The 23958-nt window shown below is 35.4% G+C and overlaps 1 protein-coding gene across 2 annotated transcripts in view; it reads right to left on the bottom strand.

The window, feature by feature from the left end:
• Positions 1 to 23958, bottom strand: part of KCNH7 (potassium voltage-gated channel, subfamily H (eag-related), member 7) — a 759623-nt gene that overhangs the window by 81260 nt on the left and 654405 nt on the right. For both annotated transcript variants that reach the window (XM_006879356.1, XM_006879357.1), the window contains 2 exons: positions 18758 to 19183; positions 5840 to 6239 (listed from right to left, as the gene is read on the bottom strand). In XM_006879356.1, coding sequence (XP_006879418.1) covers positions 5840 to 6239; positions 18758 to 19183 — 826 coding nt within the window. The remainder of the gene's footprint in view (positions 1 to 5839; positions 6240 to 18757; positions 19184 to 23958) is intronic.

The raw sequence follows: 23958 nt of genomic DNA, 5'->3' as shown, positions 1-23958 counted from the left end.
AAAAGTCTAATTTTTGAGGCAGAGTTAAAGTATAATTTTTAATTAATTTTATCAGCACCTCTTTGTAATGACAAAAGCCTACTATTTTAATATTTTCGAGTGAGTTTACTAAGAAAGTAGAATTTTCGTAGGCAACTCATTGGTTAAGTGTTTATTTGTGTATACTTTTTAATTAATCAAAATTTCTTTTAAAATATTTCTGTTTAAGAAACATGTCTGGCTTAAAATGTGAATATAGATTATTTTTCTGGAAAAAAAAAGGAAGACATTCATGTTTTTACTGGGGAAATCTACTATGACATTCCTTCCTTTCTATGTAGTACTTAAACTGGAAATCCTTATATTACTCCTGGTTAGTCAAATTTATAATTTAAAATAACTTTTTCTTGCTTTCTGCATTTGTATTCAGTTTCTTCTAATCCCAAAAGACATGTCCTATTAGGCTGAGAGCCACATCATGTTACACAACCTGCATGTTGATTTCAGAATGCATGTCAGGACCTCAGAGAAGAAATAGCAGATGTTTAAGCCACTGGAACAGCAATATACCGAGCAGGTGGGGCTTAAACAGCAGCTTGAACAGTTTGATTAAACTATAGTCAAGTACTAAATTTTTCTCTTGTCTTAAACACATTTTACAAACCATTGTATCTTTAAACCACTTCATCATTTTGAAAGTGGGTTTTATCCCAGTTCAGGCTAAATGTTTTAAGACAATCTATCTTCCAGAGCATCTGCTTTCTTTCCCACCTTATTTCTGTCTTTTGGCAGGCATGATCTTTATTTACCAGAGATGCCCCAAATAAGAGAATGCCTCAGGGAAAGAAGTGGCTTTTTGTTTTTTCTATTTAAAGGGATGAAAGTTAGGGAGAACTTTAGTAAGACTAAACTGGGATGTGAGAGACAGTAGTTATTAACAAGATAGACAAACAATTTAAGTTGCATCTTGCACAGGAAGAAGAGAAGGTGAGTCTGAGTAAATGAATAGTGGAAGGGAATTCACAACACTTGTCTGAAACTGATTCTTGTGATTCGAGGACATTCATATGATGAATATTTTTACTCTTCCTTAGTGTAGTGTTGGAAATGTTGATGGCGTATCAAAAACTCTTAGGAAATAATTTTGTTAGTACAGCTAAAATACACCCTTTCCCCCTTACCATAATTACATGGCAGAGAAAGTTAAGGGGGGAAAAAAAATCTTATTTGGTTTTTAATAAATATTGTGGTTTTATTTCTATACTATCCTTAAAATGAAACAAAACATTACTTTGTATTACAAGTAGGTATATAATGAGGTTCTCATTGACATATTGGCAAAATCTGCATTATTTGGGTACATGATCACATCCATAAATGAAGGGCTTAATTTTAGGAAATTCAATGATGGAATATTTTAAAACTATAACCAAAGCATTAATTTATTTTCCATCTTTTAAAATAACCAAATAGAGCTAATGTGTGCAATCAAGAGAGAAGTAGCAGATAATTATAATCCATGTGCATTATTTAATGTCCATCAGTTGAATAAAATGCCACTTAAAAGCAAGCAGGAAGACTATTTAGAGACATTTCTTTTAATATTTTATTTTGTTTTTTTAATGGAGAATTTTTATTTTATCAAAATAGTTTACTTCAGGATTTGTATTATAGAAATAGCATCTTACAACTTTCTCAGCACACATATCATTATCCAGTATCTGTTTACAAAACTAGCATACTTGGTTGGTCATGAAGTATAAGCTTAAGCATGCTGCTGGAATGCATACTCTTTCTTTATACCACACTTTATAAAATAGTAACTTAAATACATTTTATTGTAGTGTAAGTTATACATAATAAAACATTCAATTTAGGTGTATAATTCTATTAGGTCTGACAAATGTGTGTGTGTATGTATATATATCACACAAATGTATAGTGTGCAAACACAATCAAGATAGAGATTTTTCCTTCTCACCACTCTTAAATATTTTTGCAAGTTCCTTTGCTATTTGTGTCATTAACTCACCCTGGTAAATCACTCACTTCTTTTCCATCATTAGTGTAGTCTGGATATTATAGGTTTTGTGTGATAATATCATATGCACTCATTTGTGTCTGACTTAGTTCACTCAACATAATGTTTTTGAGATACGTGCTGTTAAATGGTTCACTATTTTGTTCTTTTTAAAAAACAAGTCTTTTCAATGTTTCTCTTCTTCTTGATAGATAACTGCTGTTTGTAGTCTTTTGGCTACTAAAAATCAGAATTCCAGGAACATCTGTATAGAAATCTTTGTGTGAGCATATATTTTCATTCCCCTGGTAAATACTTATGAATAGAACTGTTGAACTGTGTGGTAATTTTGTGTTTAATTTTATTAGGAATTGCCAAACTGCCAAGTTGTTTTGTTATTTTCCATTCATATCAGTGATATATGAGAATACAGATTGTTGCACATTCTTTCTAACATTTCCTATTGTTGTTGTTGGTAGGTGCTATCGAGTTGAACATGACTCATAGTGACCCTATGAACAAAAGATTTGAACCCTGTTATGTTCTGCAGCATCCTCACACTTCCTTACAAACATGAGCCTATTGCAGCTGTCATCATATCAATCCACCTGATTGAGGGTCTTCCTCTCCTTCGCAGACCCTCTACTCCTCCCACCATCATGTCCTTCTCCAAGGAATAGCTCCTGATAGCAACATGTCCAAAGTATGTGAGGCAAAGCCTTATCATTCTTGCCTCCAAAGAGCACTCCAGCTCCACCCTTTCCAAGACATATCTGTTTGTTCTCTTGGCTGTCTATGGAATGTTAAGTGCTCTTCTCCAACACCACAGTTCAAAGACATCAATTCTTTTTCTGTCATCCTTATTCACTGTCCAGCTCTTGGATGTATAGCTAGTAATCAGAAAGACTACAGCCTGAATCAGACACAACTTCAAACTGTCTTCAAACTGACATCTCTACTCCTCAATAGTTTAGAAAGATCACTAACTGCAGATTTTCCTTTATTTTATGACTGCTGGTACCAAGGGTGTTAACTGTGGATCCAAGAAAGATGAAGCTCTTGACACTTTCCATTTCCTTTGCCATCATCATAAGGCTCCCTACTGGTCCAGTGGTGAGAATCTTTGGGTCCTGACATTGAGATGCAATCCATTCCGAAGGCTGGCATTCCTTGATCTTCTGCAACAAGTGCATCAGGCCCTCCTTACTTTCAGCAAGTAAGGTTGTGTTATCTGCATAATGAAGATTATTGATGAGTCTCCCTCCTATCCTGATGCTACATTCTTCTTCACAGAGTTCAGCTTTTCAGATAATTTGCTCAGCGTACAGATTAATTGAATAGGTATGAAGATAGAATACAACCCTGGCACACTCTCTTCCCAATTTCAAAACACGTAGTCTTATTCATTTTATTTGCACAATAGCCTCCTAGTCCAGGTATAGGTTATGCATGAGCACAATCAAGTGCTCTGGGGTTTCCATTCTTTTCAAGGTCAGCCACAACTTGTCCAGATCCATACACTGTGGTGGTGGTGGTAGTAGTAGTATTTGCCACTGAGTTGTTTCCAGCTAGCTACAACCTTACATAAAACAGACTGAAAAGTTGTCTGTTCCTCCACCAGCTTAATGATTCTTTGAACATGTGCCTGAAGGTATGTATCAATACCTCTCATTGAGCGTCCCATTCATTTTCACCAACTCTACCATGATTTTCTTCTCTAGTTATCAATCTTTTCTGAAAACATATCCAAAGTAAGCTAGTTGAGGTTTCACCATTTTCACTACTAAGGAACATTTTAGATGAATTTCTCCTAAGACTAATTTGTTCTTCATGAAATTCATTGTATGGTCAATTTTCTTTGCCAAAGCAACATTTTTTAATGCAGAAATTGTTGTTTTAACCTATATACTAGCCTTTTTTTTCCAGACCTAAGTATTGAGAGTATTTTCTACCAGTGTCTCATTTGCCTTTTCATTTTCTTAATGAAATACTTTAATGAGAAACAGTTGTTAATTTTGATGAAGTTCACTATATGAACTTTAATTTTATGGCTCAGAAGTGTCATGTGCCCTCTAATAAATCTCTCTGTACCTTGATGTTGTGAAGATTCTCTCATATTTTCTTGATTAATTTTTATCATTTACGTTTTCAGATTTGTCTCTCTTTGTTTAGTATCTACGAGGATATAGTTTCTTTCATAAATTTAAATAGAAACCTCAAGTATAAGGTGTTTGGATTTTTTAAATTCTCTTGTTTCCTACCTAAATCAAACATCCAATGCATTGTCTTCAAGCGGGAACCCAATTTATAGCTGAGCCTCCAGTGACTTTTCGGAGGCTGTAAGTCTCAAGAGAAGAATCAATGTGTCAGTTGATTGCCCATTTTTCTCTGTGCAGCCACTGGTGGATTCCAGTCTCCAGAGAGGAGTAGCCTGTGGAAAAGGAGCCGATTGCCCTATAGACCATGCTACTGTTCTGGATTGCCTTCGAGTCGAGCACGACTCATAGTGACCTTATGAACAAAAGGCCGGAAGCCCCTCTACAACTATCGACATTTATCTAAGTTCATAGAGTTTCCAGAGGCAAGTTGTTTAGGAAGTAGATGTCATGCCAGCTTCTAAACCAGAGCTATAAAATATTTACTAGCAGTAGCAATCATAAAGTGGTATGAGCTATGAATCTTCTAGAGATATTTAATCTCCTTAGAATGGATAGGGAGCTCTGCTGACCTAGTAGTAAAGAAATATACAATCATCCAAATGCATGTGGCATGAATTAACTGCTCTACAGGAGAAAGATGAGCAATGTATGAGTCAGTTATGACTCTATGGTGCTTCAAACAAATGGATACATTTCCCTTCCCTCTCCCCAATAGGTTCCACTTCCATTTGCTTCTGGGAGCTATGTTACTTTTGTGTTTATAGCCAGAACTTTGAATTTTTAGAATATCTTAAAGTTATTAAAATATAATGTTGTTTGGTAATGCAAATATTACTAAACTTAAATAATAAAACTGCCTTTAAGTGAGATTAACAATACACTGAGATAAGTTCCATAAAAGAGGTTTATATAGACACATTAATCAATTAGTTAATATTTTAAAATCAAGTATGTACCTGAATTTATTTTCAAAATTATATACAAGGTAATGAATTCTGCAAATAATTTTTTCAACTCTTAATTTTTTTAATTTTAAAAATCCATTATATGTTTGCTCATTGTTGTCTGATAGTAAACAAATTCTTTCAATCTGGCTTTGAGTTTATTTACAAAAGATTAATGTATTTCTTATATTAGCATTAAATATTTCAATTTGATAGGGTTTGGGGTTTTTTTTAATTCTAAAAATATGCCTAATAAATGATCCTCAAGATGTTAACTTTTTCCAGGGTAAAGCACACAATCATTTAGAACTTGGCTTAATGACAGAGTTTTATATAAATATTATCTCCACATATATACTCATTATATAATTAGTTATATTGATATAAACTAATCTCATTCTAATCTAAACTTAGCTTGAAATAGAAATTTAAATATTGGTGATAAATTATATACACTTTTTATAAAAGTAGAAGTGAGATGCAGATTTCAGTTCCTGAATCTTCAATCTAATATCGTTCTAGTTTTATGCCTCTGGTTTCTTATAGTCCTATTAAAAAACTAAACATAAAAAAATTATTTTTCCTCATAGAATCAAATTTGTTAGAATAAATTGCCTATGCAGGTAATTCTATTATCTCTACAACTTTCTATTATTTTCTCTGCCATTCTTAACATTTCCAGAAATATCAGTCCTGTAGTATTATTCTAATAGTTAACAAAGAAGAAATCTACTTACAGCCAATCAACATGACACAAATTGAAAAGATTTTCTCCGAATTGGTGTTAGGAGACACATTTCCAAATCCTACACTGGTTAAACTGCTGAAAGTGAAATAAAGTGCTGTGACATATTTGTCTTTTATGGATGGTCCAGAACTCGAGTCACTGTCATTGTAACGTTTCCCGATTTGTTGTCCTAAGGAATCTAGCCATCCAATCTTGTCCGTCAGATATGGCCTTTCAACATTCCCTATCGCATACCAGATGCAAGCCAACCAGTGAGCAATCAGGGCAAATATGCACATTAAGAGCATTAGCACAGCAGCACCGTATTCTGAGTATCGATCAAGTTTCCTGGCCACTCTCACAAGACGTAGGAGTCGAGCTGTCTTCAAAAGACCAATTAATGTTGTTGTCTGTGGAAACAAATGGGCATGATTAGAAAAAAGTTGATAAACAATTCATAGTCTGTTCCTATGGAGTAAAGTTGGTAGAAATAGGTCAAAATCATACAGGAATGCTGAGGATGATTGTAGAATTTTAATTTAGTCGTAAGCTTATTTTTTAAGATCTAACTATTCTCTAGGAAAAAATGCTTTGATCATCTTGATCTATAATATCTGTGTTATGCTTTGTTGAGTAGGAACAGAATCATAGCTGACCCTTCATGGATTTTCAGGGCAATAAATAGGGGAGAGGAGAATGGTCATCTTCCACCCTGGAAGAGCCGATGGACTTTGAATTGTCATTCTTCTTCTTGTTTGCCCTCAGGCTGGAACTGGTCCATAGCTGACCCGCCAGTGGATTTTCAGAGGCTGTGAAATGCACAGAAGGAAACTACCTTTCTCCCATGGAGCTGCTAGTGGATTTGCACCATCTGCCTTTGAGTTGGTTGAAACTTTTTACTCACTGGGCCACCTGAGAGGATTATTTAACAGAGATAAGAATCTATTTCTTCTAATGAAGGGAAGAAAGAGTCTTTTGTTGTGAGTGAGACTTAATTTTTAAGTAAATAGTAAGATAATTTTAGATAGTGAAAATGGAAATAGGACAGATCACATGATAATATTTGACATGTAATACCATGGACTGCTAGGAAAACAAACAGATTTGTCCTGGAAAGGGTTAAAACGGGTGGCTCCTTGGAGGCAAAGATTCTGAGGCTCCGTCTAACATATTTTGGACATGTTGTGAGGAGAGACCAGTCCTTAGAGAGGGACATCATGCTTGGGAGGGTGGAGGGACGGCGCAGGAGAGGAAGGCCCTCTATGAGGCGGATTGATTCAGTGACTGGGATAACTGGATGGGAGTGTCGGAGACAGTGCGACTGGCATAGGACAGAGCGGAGTTTAGGGCTGTTGTACATAGGGTCGCTATGAGTCGCAAGCGACTCGACGGCACATAACAACAACAACAAGAAATTGGAGTTAGGAATCACTTTAAAATGTAAGTTCAAGGCCATTGGCGAGGCACAGATGTTTGAGCTGAGAGAGGCGTGTATAAAGATAAGGAGTTAGTCAAACAGATTAGCTAGAAAAACACTGATTCCATGATTATATGCATGAATTAGACACTATATTTAAAAGTCTTCTTTTTTTCCATTGTTAATTTGTTAAATTGATAAACAGTTTCTGGATATCTCAATGCTACTATAATTGTATTTTAGCTTTTGGTTGTGACATGTCTAACTAATTGCAAGATTATTACTGACCAGGTATCTAATGATAGTACAGTTCCACATAATAGCAGGATACTTAGATAGTTGTTTGGACCTGAAATCTGATAAGTACAAATTATAAGTTAATTTTTTTAGGTTTTCTAAATAATGTCAACTATAAGTACTATATAATTCACAGCGCATATAATTATTCCATAGTTACATGGTGTTTACCAATCAATTATTGAGTCATTTCATCTGTTCATTGTTGGTGTTTATTTCACAAAGTACATCCAAATACTTTAAGAACAGTTAGATATAACTATTATCCATATTGATAAATATGGACTTGGTGGAAAAGAGCACTAAGTACACCAAGTAGCAGACAAACGTTTTCTCAAAAGTGCTGTACTATGTTAGACTATGCTTATTTTATCTTGTTCCACACTAGCTACAGAGAGAGGGGGCAAGAATCTTTAATCTTCTTTAATTTCTTTTTAGTAGTGTTGAAAATTCTGGTGGTGAGAGGGGCTTTGATGATTGAGCTACACTTATCAGAACCGTTAAAGAGCAAGCATGTCAGTTTAAAGACTAAGGTACACCTGATCTGAGCCAAGTATTTTTAATTACTTTGTAAGCATGGGAAAGCTGGAGAATATAAAGGGAGACTGAATAAGAATAGATGTCTTTGAATTGTGGTGTTGGGAGAGAGTACTGAATTCACTGCCAAAAGAATAAACAAATCTGTCTTGGATGATGTGTATGGATGGTGAAAGGTTGAGTATGCTGTTGTCAAAGGGAGTCATTTCTTAGAACAAGACATCATGATGGGATAGGTAGAGGGACACTGAAAGAGAAGAAGATCCTCAACAAGATGGATTGATACAGTGACTGCAACAATGAGCTTGAGGTTGGTAGAGATGGTGACAGTGGTGTAAGAGAGGGTACGATTCCAATCTGTGCTATACAAGCTTGCTGTGGGTTGTAGCCAGCTCGATGGCAATTACGGACAACGTCATAAATGGACTCTAGTGTTGCTCATTTTGGAACACACAGAGAGGTGAGACTTCTATTTCTGAAACTGCTATTTTCATGATAATGAAGTAGATGTCCCACCCCCACCCCCAACTCACAAATTTAAAGGAATAGAACTTCTAAGTGAATGAAAGGAAGATTTGAGTAGGTACTGGGTGGTTACCTAAGAGAAAAGTCAACTTTCCACCATTTTAATAATAGATAATTTTTGCTTAGTTCAGATACTGAGACTTTGGAAAAAACAAACTTATTTGAATTCTGCTTCCATACTGCTGTGTGACTTTGAGTATTTTATTTTTTAAGTCTCTAAACTTCAATTTCATCACCTGTAAAATGAGAATAACAATACTTATCTTACCTGATTCTGTACAATAATCAACTTTCATGTTTTTATTTGACCATTTCATATCTTTTTGTTTACATTGATAAACAAGGAGCAGTAAGCTTTGACATGGGTTAATAGGGTTCTAAGAATTTCCAGATAATACTCTTAGGAATTCCAAATGTAAGACTTTTAACACTAGCCTAATAGTTCAATCACAAAATGACAGGCATTTTGAAAAATAAGAACTTAATCTAGCAATACATTGATTGCTCAGACTCTGATAATTAGAATAATCCTTATTCAATATTTTGCTGCCTCTCACAGAGGTTAGATGGCTTACTTGTAAAAAGTTGTGCTGCCAACTGAAAGGCATATGATTTGAATTCACTTGCTTCTCCAAGAGAAAATTATGGCAATCTCCTATGCAAGTTACTATCTCTGAAAACCTGCTTCAGGGTCAGTTATGAGTTAGTTCCCACTGGATAGTGCATAACACATGCCTCCTAGCTCAAGTCTGTGTGTTTATTTTCCCACCAATTGACATATTTCAACAGACAGAATCTGCCCTGGAATGCTCACCTGGTTGTGCCAAAAAATCTTGAGGACAACTACCTGACGAGAGATCCATCTTTATTCCCATTCCAAAAAATGGTGATTCGACAGAGTGTGGAAATTATTCTAACAATATCATACACAAGCAAAATCCTGCTGAAGATCATTCAAAATGACTGGAACAATACATGGACAGAGAGCTACCAGAAATATAAGCTGGGTTTAGAAGAGGTCGTGGCACTAGAGACATTACCACCAATGTCGGATAGATCTTGGCAGAAAGCAAAGAATACCAGAGTAATGTTTCTCTGTGTTTCATTGACTATGCAAAGGTATTTGATGGTGTGCATAACAACAAATTGTGGCTAACCTTGAGGAAAATGAGAATCCCAGAGCACTTGATTGTGTTTATGAGAAACTTATACTTGGACCAGGAAGCAGTTCTCAGGACAGAGCAAGGAAACACTGCATGGTTCAAAATCAGGAAAGGAGAGCCTCAGGGATGCATCCTGTCTCCAGACATTTTCAATTTATATGCAGAATAGATAATTTGGGAGACTGGGCTTTATGAGGAAGAATGCGGCATCAGGATTGGAGGAAGACTCATCAATAACCACATAATGCAGATGACACAATCCTGCTTGCTGAAACTGCGGAGGACCTGAAGCACTTGCTCCAGGTCAAGGACTATAGTGTTCAATATGGATTGAAGTTCAACATTAAGAAGACAATGATTCTCACCACTGGGCCAATTGGCAACATCATGATAGATGGAGAAGAGACTGAGGTTGTTAAAAATTACAGCTTGCTTGGTTCCACAATCAGCACTTTTGGCACTAGCAGTCAAGAGGAAATCAAAAGATGAATTGCACTGGGAAAATCTGCTGCCAGGGACCTCTCCAGAGCACTTAAAAGGAACAATGTGCATCTAGAGACTAAGGTGCTCCTAATCCAGGCCATGGTCTCCACAATCACTTACTATGCATCAGACAGTTGGACAATGACGAAAGATGACCGAAGAATTGATGCCTTTGAGTTGTGGTGCTGGAGAAGAGTATTCAACCACAAAGGAAATAAATAGGTCTGTCTTGGAGAGGGTGAAATCAAGTTTCTTCTTGGAGGCTAGGAATTGAAGCTCTGTCTCACATACTTTGGGTGTGTGGCCAGGAGGGACCAGTCCTTGGAGGATATCATGCTCAAAAGGGTGAGGGACAGAGTAGAAGAGGAAGACCCCAGATGAGATGGATTGATCAGTAACTGGAGCAATGAGGGTAGATGTGTAGGAGTCAGTGAGATTGGCCCAGGACAGGGCAGGCGTCAGAGCTCTTGTACATAGAGTCACTGTGAGTTGTAGGTGACTCAATGGCACATAACAACTACAATAACAATAACTACTCTACTACTTGTTTTATGATGAATTTTGGAAATATTTGAAAAGTATCCTTTAAAACATCTCTACCTTTTGAACAAAATTTCTTTCAGAACCCTAATAGATGAAATAAAATTAAAATTCTTTTTTAGCAAAGCAAAACGCTTGAAAGCAAATAATCTGTTTTCATTGGATCTTGATAAATACAGACCAATTTTCAGTCTGCAAAGATGGCAAATAAAAAAAGATTTAATGTTGAAAACAGACATCAAATCAGTGTGTTTCCCTTCTCCTTTCTGCTCTCTCTCTGTGAATAATGCTCTGAAGTTTATTCTAGCATATATAAGCATGAAGATGAAACAAAAATGTATTCAGTTTGCTGAACTGAGATTACATATATATTTGGGAGAAAGATGGCAGTCTCCTCCTGTGCAATTTATAGCCATGGAAAACCTGCTGGAAAGTCAGCTGTAAGTTGGTTGTAACTCAGTAACACACAACAACAACAATAGCACACACCTACATATTATACATAAAATATTAAAGCATATACTTAGTAAGTATAAATATATACTTAGCATGCCTCTTGAAATTTTATGAACTTTGGTAAATGTCGATAGTTGTAGAGGGGCTTCAGGCCTTTTGTTCATCTGGTCGCTATGAGTCATGCTTGACTCGAAGGCAATCAACAACAACTTAATAATTATATATTATACTTATTAGTAGGGAGCACTGTTGGCCTAATGGCAAGAAGCTTCACTGCAGTCCTGAAGGCACAAGGTTTGAGGCCACCAGCAGCTCTGCAGGAGAAGGATGGGCAGTTTCCTCCTGTGCCTCTGAAAATGTACTAAGGGTCAGCTATGGGTTGATTTTGACTGAAAGGTACTCAACAACAAAAACATACTTATTAACAAATAGTAAGAATTTATGTATAAATTAAATAATAATTAAATATAGTATATATTCCATATCAGTGAAATAATTTGTCTGGAGTAAAAAAAGCTTTAGAAATATGTTATTAGATGAATTCTCAACTAGATTGCCATTATTCATACAATAATGATGAGTGACTACTGACTTCACTAGTCAAAGCTGTTCTCCTGTGTGACTGTAACTTGTGCTTGCGTACAACTGTAGGGAGGTAGCACTTCTCTGATGGTTTGATGCCACTGCAGGACAAAGATGGGCAAAGCTCCTCCTTTGTGATGATGAGTAGACTTCAAAAGCCTTCTGGAGGGTCATTTTTGTGTTGGTTCTGACGGGCTGGCAATGACTTGGCTAGTTTAACAAGATAAATAGCTTCTTGCTTTATTTCTAGTATTAGCAGCTTGTTGTTAATCACCAGAATATACTTTGTTAGGCAGTGTGCGTTGTATTCTGTAGATAATACTTAGCATGGAAATAGGGTATTTTCCTTCAAGGGTTCTAAGTGTCTCTTTGAAAACGTAAAGTGTCTCTAATTTACAGAATAGAAAAAGTATTGAGCTAGAATTCCAGAAAGAGTATTAACCTCCTCCTACTGGCTGTTAGGGACTATTAGTTTCTATTGGTGAGTTCAATGAACCTGCAAATGAAAAATAGGGACAATTACTTTCTAATTTGATTGTGTTTGCACAAGAATTTGGCTGAGTAGGATTGTTTTCAGAATGCATGATTTATCTTGCAGCACATCTTGTTCCATGTAACTTTGTGTAACATCTAGCCATGCTTTTATGGAAATATTTGTGTTTTTCTGTTTCTGAAGCAATTACAAATAAAACTATGATGTGTCAAATGCGATAATGGTGAGCCATGGTGGACAGTGTTTGGAAAAGCTCCCTGATTAAAACAAGTTTGGAAGCAGGAGTGGCATCCACTTCAGAAATAGGTTGTCTCTGGAAACCCTATGAACTTGGAGAAAGGATGAAAGTTATACAAGTGTTCAGGTCTTTCGTTCATAGGATTGTGATGAGTAGTCGTCGACTTGACGGCACTCAACAAAAACAACAACAGCAACAACACCCTCCTATTCAGGGCAATTTTAAAAATATTTTACTATGGATGAAAAATTATCTCTTAGACATTATTTGTTTGCTTTTTCTCTGGCTTTGGAAAAAACTGGTTATTGTCCTTTTGGGTAGCGACTGAAAGATGTACAAAATCTTCTTGTTGTTGTTAGCACCATCACATCAAAAATGACCTATCGTTGACCTGCCAGTCAGTTTTCAGAGTCAGCAAAATCACATGGGAGGAGATTTTCCGTATTTCTCCCATGGAGCAGCTGGTGGACTTAAACAACCTTCAAGTTGGCTAGCAGCACAGCTCCTTACCACTAGACCATGAGAACTCCCTGGTAAATAAAATACGATTATCACTAGTAAAAACAATGAAATAACATATGGAATAAAGTAAGCTATTTTTCAGTAAGATGAAGCAAGGTATTTTGTTTTCTATTTCTGTCAATGAACTATAGCTAAGGAGACATAATGAGCTCTAACAAGCCAAACACCATCTTGGAACTTAGTCTTTTAATTGAATGATATTTTAGACTCACTCTTTTTGCCATTATGTCACAGGATTGAAAGTCTACTAACTTGAGATTTTTATTTTTTAATGAATGTTGTCAGAATTGACTTTTTATGTAAAAGGTCCTTCTTCCGGAAATTCAATTATGTCAAATTTCTGGGTGCGTGATGAATTTAATTAAGTTCCAATTTTATTAAAAAGTTACCCCAGTTTATGAAACTCTCAGATATTTTCTAATGCTGAAGTAGAAGTCAGACTATTTTATTAACTATATGACCTTTTTAGTGAATCTTTATTTAAAATATACATATTTAAAAAATATACATACTTTAAATATTTGAAGTCTCTATGTATATTAGACATTAGACTCAGTTTGAAGACAACTTATGTGACTTCTTTTGTAGTAAAAATGAAATTCTTTTTGAAGGCCTGACATTAGAGAAGGTGTAGGTTTTGTTTGTTTGTTTTTTAAATTAATATTAAACCATTTTCAACTGAAGAAACCCTTGGCTATAGCCACCCTGAGAAAACCTCATCAGTAGTAGAAGAGTGAAAATTGTTTTAAAAATGTTCCTATATAATTTAAAAAATGGTTCTTCATAAGCATTTTCAACAATTTTACATTTAAAATCACATCAGTTCTACTCTCTAAAATCCTAGCCTATATGTAAATAAGGGAGATCTGGTGGCCTAAAGGATAAGTGGTTGAGCTGTCAACCCAGTGGCCTGTAGTTCAAACCCAACAACTCCTCCAAGAAAGATGGGTGGTCTTCTCAAATGTGATTTACAATCTCTGGAAAAACACTGGAGGGTCAGCTATTTATTTTTTCTGACTCTATGGCCGTGAGTGAATGAGTGCTATGAAAAGGAATAGAAATGTTTCTAAATTTTTAATAAAAGAGGGAATATAAATGTCAATTATAGGGTAGTCAAAATGAATGATTACTGGCATTTTATAACTCTGTTCTATTTGTCAAGAAATATTTGAATATAAAAGAGGAAAAGGAAACACAGTTGACAGCAAGTATTGTGACTTCATACCCATGCTTTGATTTAGGTTTCCGTTCAAATCTCTTTCTCCATACTTGTCGTTTAAACTATTCAAAGACTTACTCAGTGAAAATTCAGTCTCAATGAAACTTGTTTATAATCTTTTGTTCAGATGACTCACACAATTTCCAAGGACACATTCCCTGACACAATTAAAAACAACAACAAACTATGTTTTGAGTAGGCAAATGAACTTGAGGAATTACCTAATTTATCATTTTTTATTCCTATCAAACCTCATAAATTCTTACAAATAACTTTAAGAAAGAAAAAAACTGTATCAGAAAAGTATTCTGATATTTTAGCCTTTACAGTTGATACTATTACATTCTAATTTTCTTATTATTAAATAGTCTGCTATGCAACTTGAACTTGTTTTTATTTAGTTACAATGGATGACATTAGAATATTGGTTATTAAATAATTCTCAATAGAAATGGGTGAAAATTACAGAAAATAAACTCAAACTTATTTCCATCATGTTTGAACTAATTTATAGCCGAACACTCCAATGGGTTTTCTTGAGCCTATAAATCACACCAGAGAAGATGGCCCATTCTCCCCACCTCCCAAGAGTCCCTGGTAGAATTGAACTACCAGAGAGACACAACCTTTACCAGCAGTCCTCCCCATGGACTATGCTACCAGATATAAGCAAATGTAAATGTTGTATATTTAAAAAATGAAATTTATTCTTGTCCTGAGAAATACTGAACAGAGAATTTTACCTTTTGCTATCTCTAGCAAGATGTAGTTAATAAATTATATATGTATTCTAGAATCAAGAACAACAACAACAACTTACATATAAATAATCACCTAAAAGTAACATGATTGTGTGTGGGTAAGCATAGTGTGCTATCATATTTCCTTCATTAAAAAATTTATACCATAGAGGATTTTTCTACCTCTTATTTGTCATTTCATGGATTTTGAAGGCAGGATGTACAGAACCACTGGAAACTTCTACCTTAACTCCCAGGAACTATTCTAAAGACAGAAGTATGGATAACTTTATGTGTGTATATATGTATATGCATATATACCATCAGAAATGTGCTTTGTTGTTTATATTTGAACACTTTGATGCGTTTATTTCCTGTCAAGTAGACGTTGACTCACAGTGACTGTATGAATCTAACCCTTGCCCTATCCCATCCATCTTCATGAGAAACTCAGTTCAACAAACTTAAGTATCTATTAAATATTGAGTTTAGAAAGAAAATGTAAAAGATTATCAGAATTTTTATATGGATACCTGCTAATTTCCTCATATTCATTCCACTATTTATATAGATTAACTGAAAATAAACATGTAAGAGAGAACAGAAATTAATTTCTTTGAAACTATTCCTATAAGAGAACAACAGACTTTTTGTTTTAAAGTCTTTTCTTTTTTGGATTCAGAGTTCATGAAATATACTAGCAAATTATTAGAAGAGACATGCCACCAAAACAAATAATTAGAAAAATACCTCCCCCGCCCCCAAGAAAGAGGAGGTTAAATGAAGCATGTAACTAAACAGATTATTATGGAATCTAACTTGATATCTTAAAAAAATAAGCTTTGTTAGGTGAAGAATAAAAGAACAAAATTTGAGTCAAATAATAAAAATTTTACTTTTGGGAGACTAAGCCAATAATTTTTTTTTTCTTTGCATTAGTGATATTGAAAGAGCTTTACATAGCAGCTGATGATGCAAAAAGAGGATACAGAAAATCTTTCCTTTCATTTGTCTGAATAGTATTAACAAAATTATTAATGGCAAGAAGCAAGACAAACTTTTGAAAGTATTAATTTTCTTCAAAATGTGTCTAACCTTATGTAATGTTGTTTTGATTGCCGTCAAGTTGAGGACGATTCATAGCAAATCTATGAACAAAAGACCTAATGCCTTCCCATACTTATAGTTGTTTCTCCAAGTTCATAGAGTTTCCAGAGGTTTAGAAAGTAGATGCCACTCCTTCTTCTAAATCTAGTTTACAACTCAGAGCTCTACCAAACACTGTCTACAATGGGAAACAATTATGGTATTTGATACCCCAGTGACACAAGATTCAGCATCACAACAAACCCAGGTTACTTCATACAGCACACTGACAAAGAGTGATGTGCAAAGTGGAAGAATGTTCCTCCAGATATAACAGCACTAGTTTCATTTAGCTGTGGTTAAGTGTCATTGAGTCAAATATGACTCAGAGTAAGCTTTGTACAAAAGACCTGAACTCTTCTATAATTAACATCATTTCTATACCTTTACAGAGTTTAGGGACTTGGCAGTTTCCAGAGGCATCTAGTTTAGGAAGTGGGTGTTACTCCTGTTTCCCAGCATGAATCTATCTGGAAGCTCATCCAACCATTGTACATAATGAGTAATAATTATGGTATTTGACATGACTGTGGAACAGTGCTCAGCATCACAGCAATGCCAAGTTGTTCAGTACAGCAAATAGACAAATGTTTGCTGTGTCTTTTAAAGAATATTCATTCTAAAATTAACAAATTTGGGTAAAGGGCTGCAGGCCCAAAGGCCCTACAGGATTTTAAAGCCACACCCTCTAGCAGGCCTCTACCCATAGTCTAAGACTCAAGGGCCACCTGCTCTGGGAGGGGGCAGTCAAGATGAGCTGAGCATCTAGCCACCAAAAGGGAGGCACCAAAACCCCAGACAATATTACATTATATAATAGTCTTCATTTAATAGTCTCTCTCTTGCTCTCTCTCTGTTATAGTTGTAGAGTTGGAACTGACTTTCTGAGGTTAAAAACTGCACAGACTCTGCCTGTTTTTCCCCAGAGTCCATGGTGGATTCAACCACGCAGAGACACACCTTTGACCTTTGAGTTACCCGGACAACTTGGGACAACTTCATACAGATATACCGTCAGAGCTCCTTATCATTCTATTTGTTATTGTGTGCCATCGAGTCAGACACGACCCATAGCTGACCCTCTAGTGGGTTTTCAGAGGTAGTTAATTGCACGGGAGGAGACTGCCTGTCTTTCTCCCACACAGCAGCGGGTGGATTTGAACCATATGCTCTTGGGGTTGCAGTACAGCTTCTTAGCGCTAGGCCAGAGCTCCCTTCCTAACTATTAATGATGATATACTATTTAAGATCAAGAAATGAAATTATTAATTTGGAAAATTGTGAGCAATTGTGCTCACATTTCATAATCTCTGCCCTAGCAGAAATACATAGGCTAAAGTATCCTCTTAGCGTAAGTACAATAATGTAGAATAAAAGTCAAGCATTTCTTCCACCTCAGAACTGAATGTAAAAAAAAAAAGGTGAAGAGATTTCTTATCATAAAAAATAAAAAGAAAGCTTGAGAAGGAATATATTACTATATTATCATCATCCTTTTACAGATGAAGATAACCAGGCTTGAGACATTGTCTAAGGTTTGTAAGTGGAGGAACTATTAAAACTCTGGCACAATGTCTTATCCTTTTGATCTTTTTTTTTAACTGCCCATCGTTGACAGATGTGCTCTATCAGAGAGAGTTCTAAACCTATAATATTCACTGACAAAAAGTAATTCTTTTGCTCTGAAATCTTAATTGCCAAGCAACCATTTGAAGGAATTTTTATGATTTCTCTTACTTCCACCTGCCATCCTATCCCTGAAAAAACAGTGTGATGGTAAAAGCTTCTTAGGACAAAAGAATATTACGGAATTTTAAAAATTCACCATATTGAGCCTATCTCTCTTAACCTACTCCCTTAATAACTTTCACTATTTCTACAACTATTCCCATTTATTAGGATTTAGAAAGTCCATTTACAATGGAAAATTAGTGGTAAGTCATTAACTTTATAAATCTAATACTTTAGGGACTTAATACTCAGAAAGGGTGTATCTAATTATCTTATTTACTTAAAGCTACTGACTTCATAAGATATTGGGAACACACAAGGAAGTATTTTCCCATCTAGGTATTACACTTAGAGAAAGGATAGTGGACACAAAATTTCACAAGGTTCCTTTTCCTTAACAGTTTAGACAAATATAAAAGTTATTGCTGTCTCAAATAATAATTGAGTTAAAAACCAAAGAAGAATTCTCCATATTTGAGGGTTTGAGACTCATGAAGCTAATGGGAAATGGTTTTTTTTTCCTTTTTTTTTTTAATGGGAAATGTTTTAATCCCTGCAAATGTGCAGTGTGTTCTGTACCATTTGTCTAAAGGTTTAATTTTTTTTTAATTAAAGAACAGGTTCGTCCTTAGCATCTCTTAGTGAAAAACTGAATTGTGAATGATAAGTAGTGGTATATGGTTCCATTTAATTTTGTAATAAATCCAGCTGAAAATGAATATCATCTGTGAGATACAGTTTGTAAATCAACCTTTATTTTCTTCTTCCTTTTGCAGTTAAAAGAGATTGACTTACATAATTGCAACCATTCAGAAAATAAGATTCTTAGCCATTCTTACCTCATCGGAACCTGATCCAAAAATCAGTAAGTCAAAAGGAATTGCAGCAACCATGTCAATCAGGAACCAGCCTTTGAAGTAGTGTATTGCTATTTTGGCCGGATCACTTACCACTTCTTCATTCTGATTTACATATGTGGTTCTGAAGTTTATTAGAATATCTATAATAAACATAATATCCACAATCAAGTCTACCACATTTAAAGGGCTACAAGAATATCCACATTCTCGTCTTTTCTGTTCTTCTCTGTCATTGAGGAGAAAAGCTGCAGAATAGGGAGTGAAGATAGCAGTGTATATGACCAACAGCAGAATAAGCCAATCCCAAACTGCCTTGAAGGGGCTGTAGTGCAATATCGTAAACTTGTTGATGCGTGGTGTCTGCAGTTTATATTCTGGCAGGACATCTGCTCCTAATGAGAGAACCTAAGTATAGAAAAGAAGACCATATGCTACATAAAAATGTCATTATTTAATCTGGCCAACCTATAAAAACATTAGGGTAATTAAGCAGCAAAATTGAATAAAAAAGATTAATGTAATTTTGAAATGTATATGAAACGTATATACACAGCAAAAGGACTTCTACCATACAATGCAAAAACCTCATTGGTATTTCCTGATAGTCTTTTATTGACATATAATATTGTCATTGAGATGTTGAAGAATAGACTACTTTTAACGTACTATTTACTCAGAAATAGCACTATTCAGAAATAGAAATATATGGCTGTTTTTAGAAAATCATAAATCAGTTTTGATACATGAGTAATTCCATTTTGACATTTTATGAAGGATTGACTGCAATGAACCCTAGCAGTCTACTAGGATTCATGGTCAGATTTCATTTGCTTACATTTAATTTATAATTAAATCTTGATAAGTTAAACTCAACTGGATTTATCAGAATTAACTCACCTGAAATTTGTTTTAATATTTATAAATGGCAAGTTAAATGAAAGTAAACATATAGTAGGTTTCTCCTCCTCCCCACCCCCCCCAAAGCTGAAGAGTATATTCTGGGATAAATTCTCTATTACTTCAAATCCTCCATCCACATATAACAATTTTGAAAGGAGAACAGTACAGTAATTGTTCAAAACAGATCTGGAAATAAAGTATGGTTCTTTGTACTGATGGATCCTTAAACACCAAGATTTATTTTACTAAATAAGGCATGAAGTAGACAGGATTTCTTTACCTCTTAGAACTTTATCTGGAAAAACAAAACAAAACAAAAAAATCCAAAAGACCCACATCAAAAAAGCAAAACCATGAGAACTAGGTTGAAATGTGACTGGATCAAGTAAAGAAAAACTGTCAGTTTGTAATTTTAGCCTGAATTTTAAAAACATAGTTTTAAACAAAGGCACTATCTAGTTTGCTCACTGAATAGAATTACCTTTAATATACAAGTTTTAACCAATTTAAAAATTTTAATGTCCCTACAAAAGACATTTGTAAAAATTTTTTAAAGGGAAAGTTGATTGAATACCCCATATATTACTTAAAATGGCCCTAATTTCTGTAAGCACATTTTCTCAGCCTAGAATCTTCTAAACATACCTAGTGCCACTACTGGGAGTATACTCTAAAGGGGCTACATTTTCACACACATACACGTACACACACACACACACCCACACAGCAATTTATTTAATATTTTTTTAACGCATTTTAATTTTATTTATTATTTATTTTATACTGGTTTACTTACAAAGTTTGTATACATATGTTTTCACACTAGATCTTTCCCATTTTCTTAACCCATCCCCTCATCAAATTGTGCGACCCTATAATTACCACTTCCTCATCCTCACCCTTTGCTTCCACCCTGGCCCTTAGATCTTTGTCCACATTTTACTATTATTATTTGGTATTAATATTTATACAACAATGGCCTTATACAATATTTGTGCTTGTGGGACTGAGTTAGTTCACCTCACAAAATGTTCTCTAGTCTCTCCCAAGTTAGGTAGTAGTTTTCAAAATCATTGCTCCTACATGCTGCATATATTCCAAGGTGTAAATGAACCATATTTTCTAATTCCATTAGACTGTGTTTGGACAGTTAGGCTATTTCCATGTTCTTGCAATAGTGAATAATGCTGGTATGAACACTGATATATGATCCTTCATTTTTGTCTCAGTTCTCATTTTCTTGGGTTATATTCCAAGCAGTGGAATAGGTGGGTCATAAGGAATTTATATGTCCAGCTTTTTGAGGAAAAGTAAAATTGCCTTCCACAGTGGCTGTACCATTTTACAATCCCACCAACAGTATATGAGAGTTACTATTTCTCCACATCTCTGCATCCTCTTGAACATTTATTGTCTGTTGTCCTGTTAAACTTTACCACTGCTGTTGGGTTAAGATGGTACCTCATACCTCATTGTGGCTTTGATTTGCATCTGTCTTATTACCAGTGATTCTGAGCATTTCTTCATGTGTCTATTGGCCATCTGAATGTCCTCCTCTGTGAAAATTATTTCCATGTATTTTTGTCCATTTTGTATTGTGTTATTGGTCATTGGTCTTTTTTCTTGGGGAGGCTCTGTAAGATTGTTTGAATTTTTATTATGAGACCCTTGTCTGAAAGGGTATTTCCAAATGTTTTTTCCCAATCAATAGGTTTTATTTTCACTCTGTTGGAAAAAAGTTTTTGATGTGCACAGGGATTTAATCTTTAGAAGTTCTCATTCATTAATTTTATCCTCTCCATACTGTGCATATCTGTCTGTGTTTGGCCATATACTAGGCCATCTAAGCTTGATCCCAGTTTGTCCCTTATGAGTAAGTTCATTATTTTTAACATTAAAAATCCCAAGAACCTGGAATATATGAATACATATGTATAGGGTTTCAAAATATAAAACCGAACAATTTTTCTACTTATCTGCCTTTGATAAAAGCATATTAATAGCAAGAAAACAACTATAGGACATTCTGTTGAGGAAGGAATCATATCATTTCTTAAAGTATCATCACATGACTCCTTCTAAAATACTGGCATTGACTACTCAGTAAATACAAAATAAGATTCCAAACTTTATTCTGACTTTAAATGTTATCTAAAGTTTGGGCCATTCTCTCAATAGATTCTTAAAGAAAGTCATACTCTATTATCTGAACTACTGAGATACTTCAAGTCACTAAAAACACAAGTATTTTTATCTAAAAATGACTGGAGCAGCACATCAACAGAGAACTGCTAGATATGTAGGCTGGATTTAAAAGAGGCATGGTACTAGAGATATCATAGCTAATGTTGGATAAATCTTGGCTGAAAGCAGAGAGTTCCAGAGGAATGTCTGAGTTTCATTGACGCAAAGGCATTGACTATGTGGATTACAACAAACTGTGGCTGGCTATGAGAAGAATGGGGATACTAAAACATTTGATTGTTCTTATGCAAAACCTATACTTGGACCAGAGGCAGTTGTCAGAACAGAGCACGGAAACACTGCATGGTTTAAAATCGGCAAGGTTGTACACAAGGGATGTGTACTATCTCCATACTTTTTCAATCTATATGTAGAACAGATCATCTGAGAAGCTGGATTCTACGAGGAGGAATGTCAATCAGAATTGGAGGAAGACTCATCAACAACCTACGTTATGCAGATAACACAACCCTGCTTGCTGAAACTGAGGAGGACCTTTTATGCTTGCTGCAGAAGGTCAAGGACTGCAGCCTTCAATATGGATTGAAGCTCAACATCAAGAAAACAAAGATCCTCACCACTGGACAGACTGGAAGCACCATGAAAGACAGTGAAGAGATTGAGATTGTTAACAGCTTTAGTTTGCTTGACTCCACAGTCAACATTCTTGGTACCAGCAGCCGGGAAATTAAAAGACTAATTTCATTTGGAAAGCCTGCTGTCCGGGACATCTCTAGAGTACTAAAGAGCAACACTGTCAGTCTGGAGACTAACGGGCACCTGATCCAGGCCAAGGTCCTCACAATAATTTGCTATGCATTAAAAAGCTGGACAATGACTAGAGATGATCGAAGGAGAATTGATGTCTTTGAGATATGGTACTGAAGAAGAACATTGAATATATACCAGGGATTTCTAAGAGAACAAACAGGTTCATTCTGGAGAGAATGAAGCCAGGCTGCTCCTTGGAGGCAAGGATTCTGAAGTTTGGTCTGACATACATTGCAAGGAGGGACTAGTCATGTTTAGGAGGGTGGAGGGACAGCATAGAAGGGGAAGACCCTTGATAAGATGGAATGACTCAATGACTTGGGTAAAGGAGGTAAGTATGTCAGGTACAATAAAGTTGGGTCAGGATAGAGCAGTGTTCAGAGATCTTGTACATAGGGTTGCTATGAGTTGCAAGAATACTCGACGGCAGATAGCAACAACATAAGAAAGAGACATCCAAAGAGAGAACAACAATGAAAGTATTTTAGATTGCCTGAACTTGCTCATTGTTTAAGATATCCATCATCCTTAAACACAGGACAATTAAAATACTTACTTTAGCAAAAGTATAAAATAAAATGTATCAAACACCTTGTAACTGCTTCTGATAGTGAAAACTTAATGACATTCTTAACAACACACACACACACACACACACACACACACACGAGACATTCACTGAAGAGCTCTGGTAGAGAAATGATTAAGAGCTGGGCGGCTAACCTACACGTTGATGTTCAAATCCACTAGTGATTCCTGAGAGAAAAGATCAGACGTTTTGTTTCTTCAGTGTTTGCAGCCCAAGAATCTCCATTGCATAGTTTCACTCTCTACAGCATCACTGTGAGTTAGCATTGATTTTTCAGTACACAAAAATAGATAATCATTTAGCATTTAAATGGTTGCTGAGGTAAAAGCTGGATATTTAACACGTTGCCGCACACTTTTAAAATGACGACCGTGCTTAGAAACACATTCTGCCATCATTTGTGGCAACATGTTAAACATTGAGAAATTACGTAGGAAAACTGTAACCTCTCTGGAATCTACAATCTGTAAATAAGTTGTTGTTGTTGTTAAGTGCTGTCAATTTAATAATGGCTCATAGTGACCCTAAGAACAGCTGACTTGAACCTTGTCCTATCCTGAGCCATCGTCATCTCTGACACACTAGAGCCCATTGCTGAAGTCACTGTAGCAAATCATCTTGTTGGAGATCTTTCTCTCCTTCACTGAACTTGCTATCTTTCTAAGTATGATGTCCC

Source organism: Elephantulus edwardii, unplaced genomic scaffold (assembly GCF_000299155.1).
Source record: "Elephantulus edwardii isolate Elephantulus edwardi_28Jun2011 unplaced genomic scaffold, EleEdw1.0 scaffold00003, whole genome shotgun sequence".
Lineage (NCBI taxonomy): Eukaryota > Metazoa > Chordata > Mammalia > Macroscelidea > Macroscelididae > Elephantulus > Elephantulus edwardii.
This window is presented reverse-complemented; position numbering and strand designations above follow the sequence as displayed.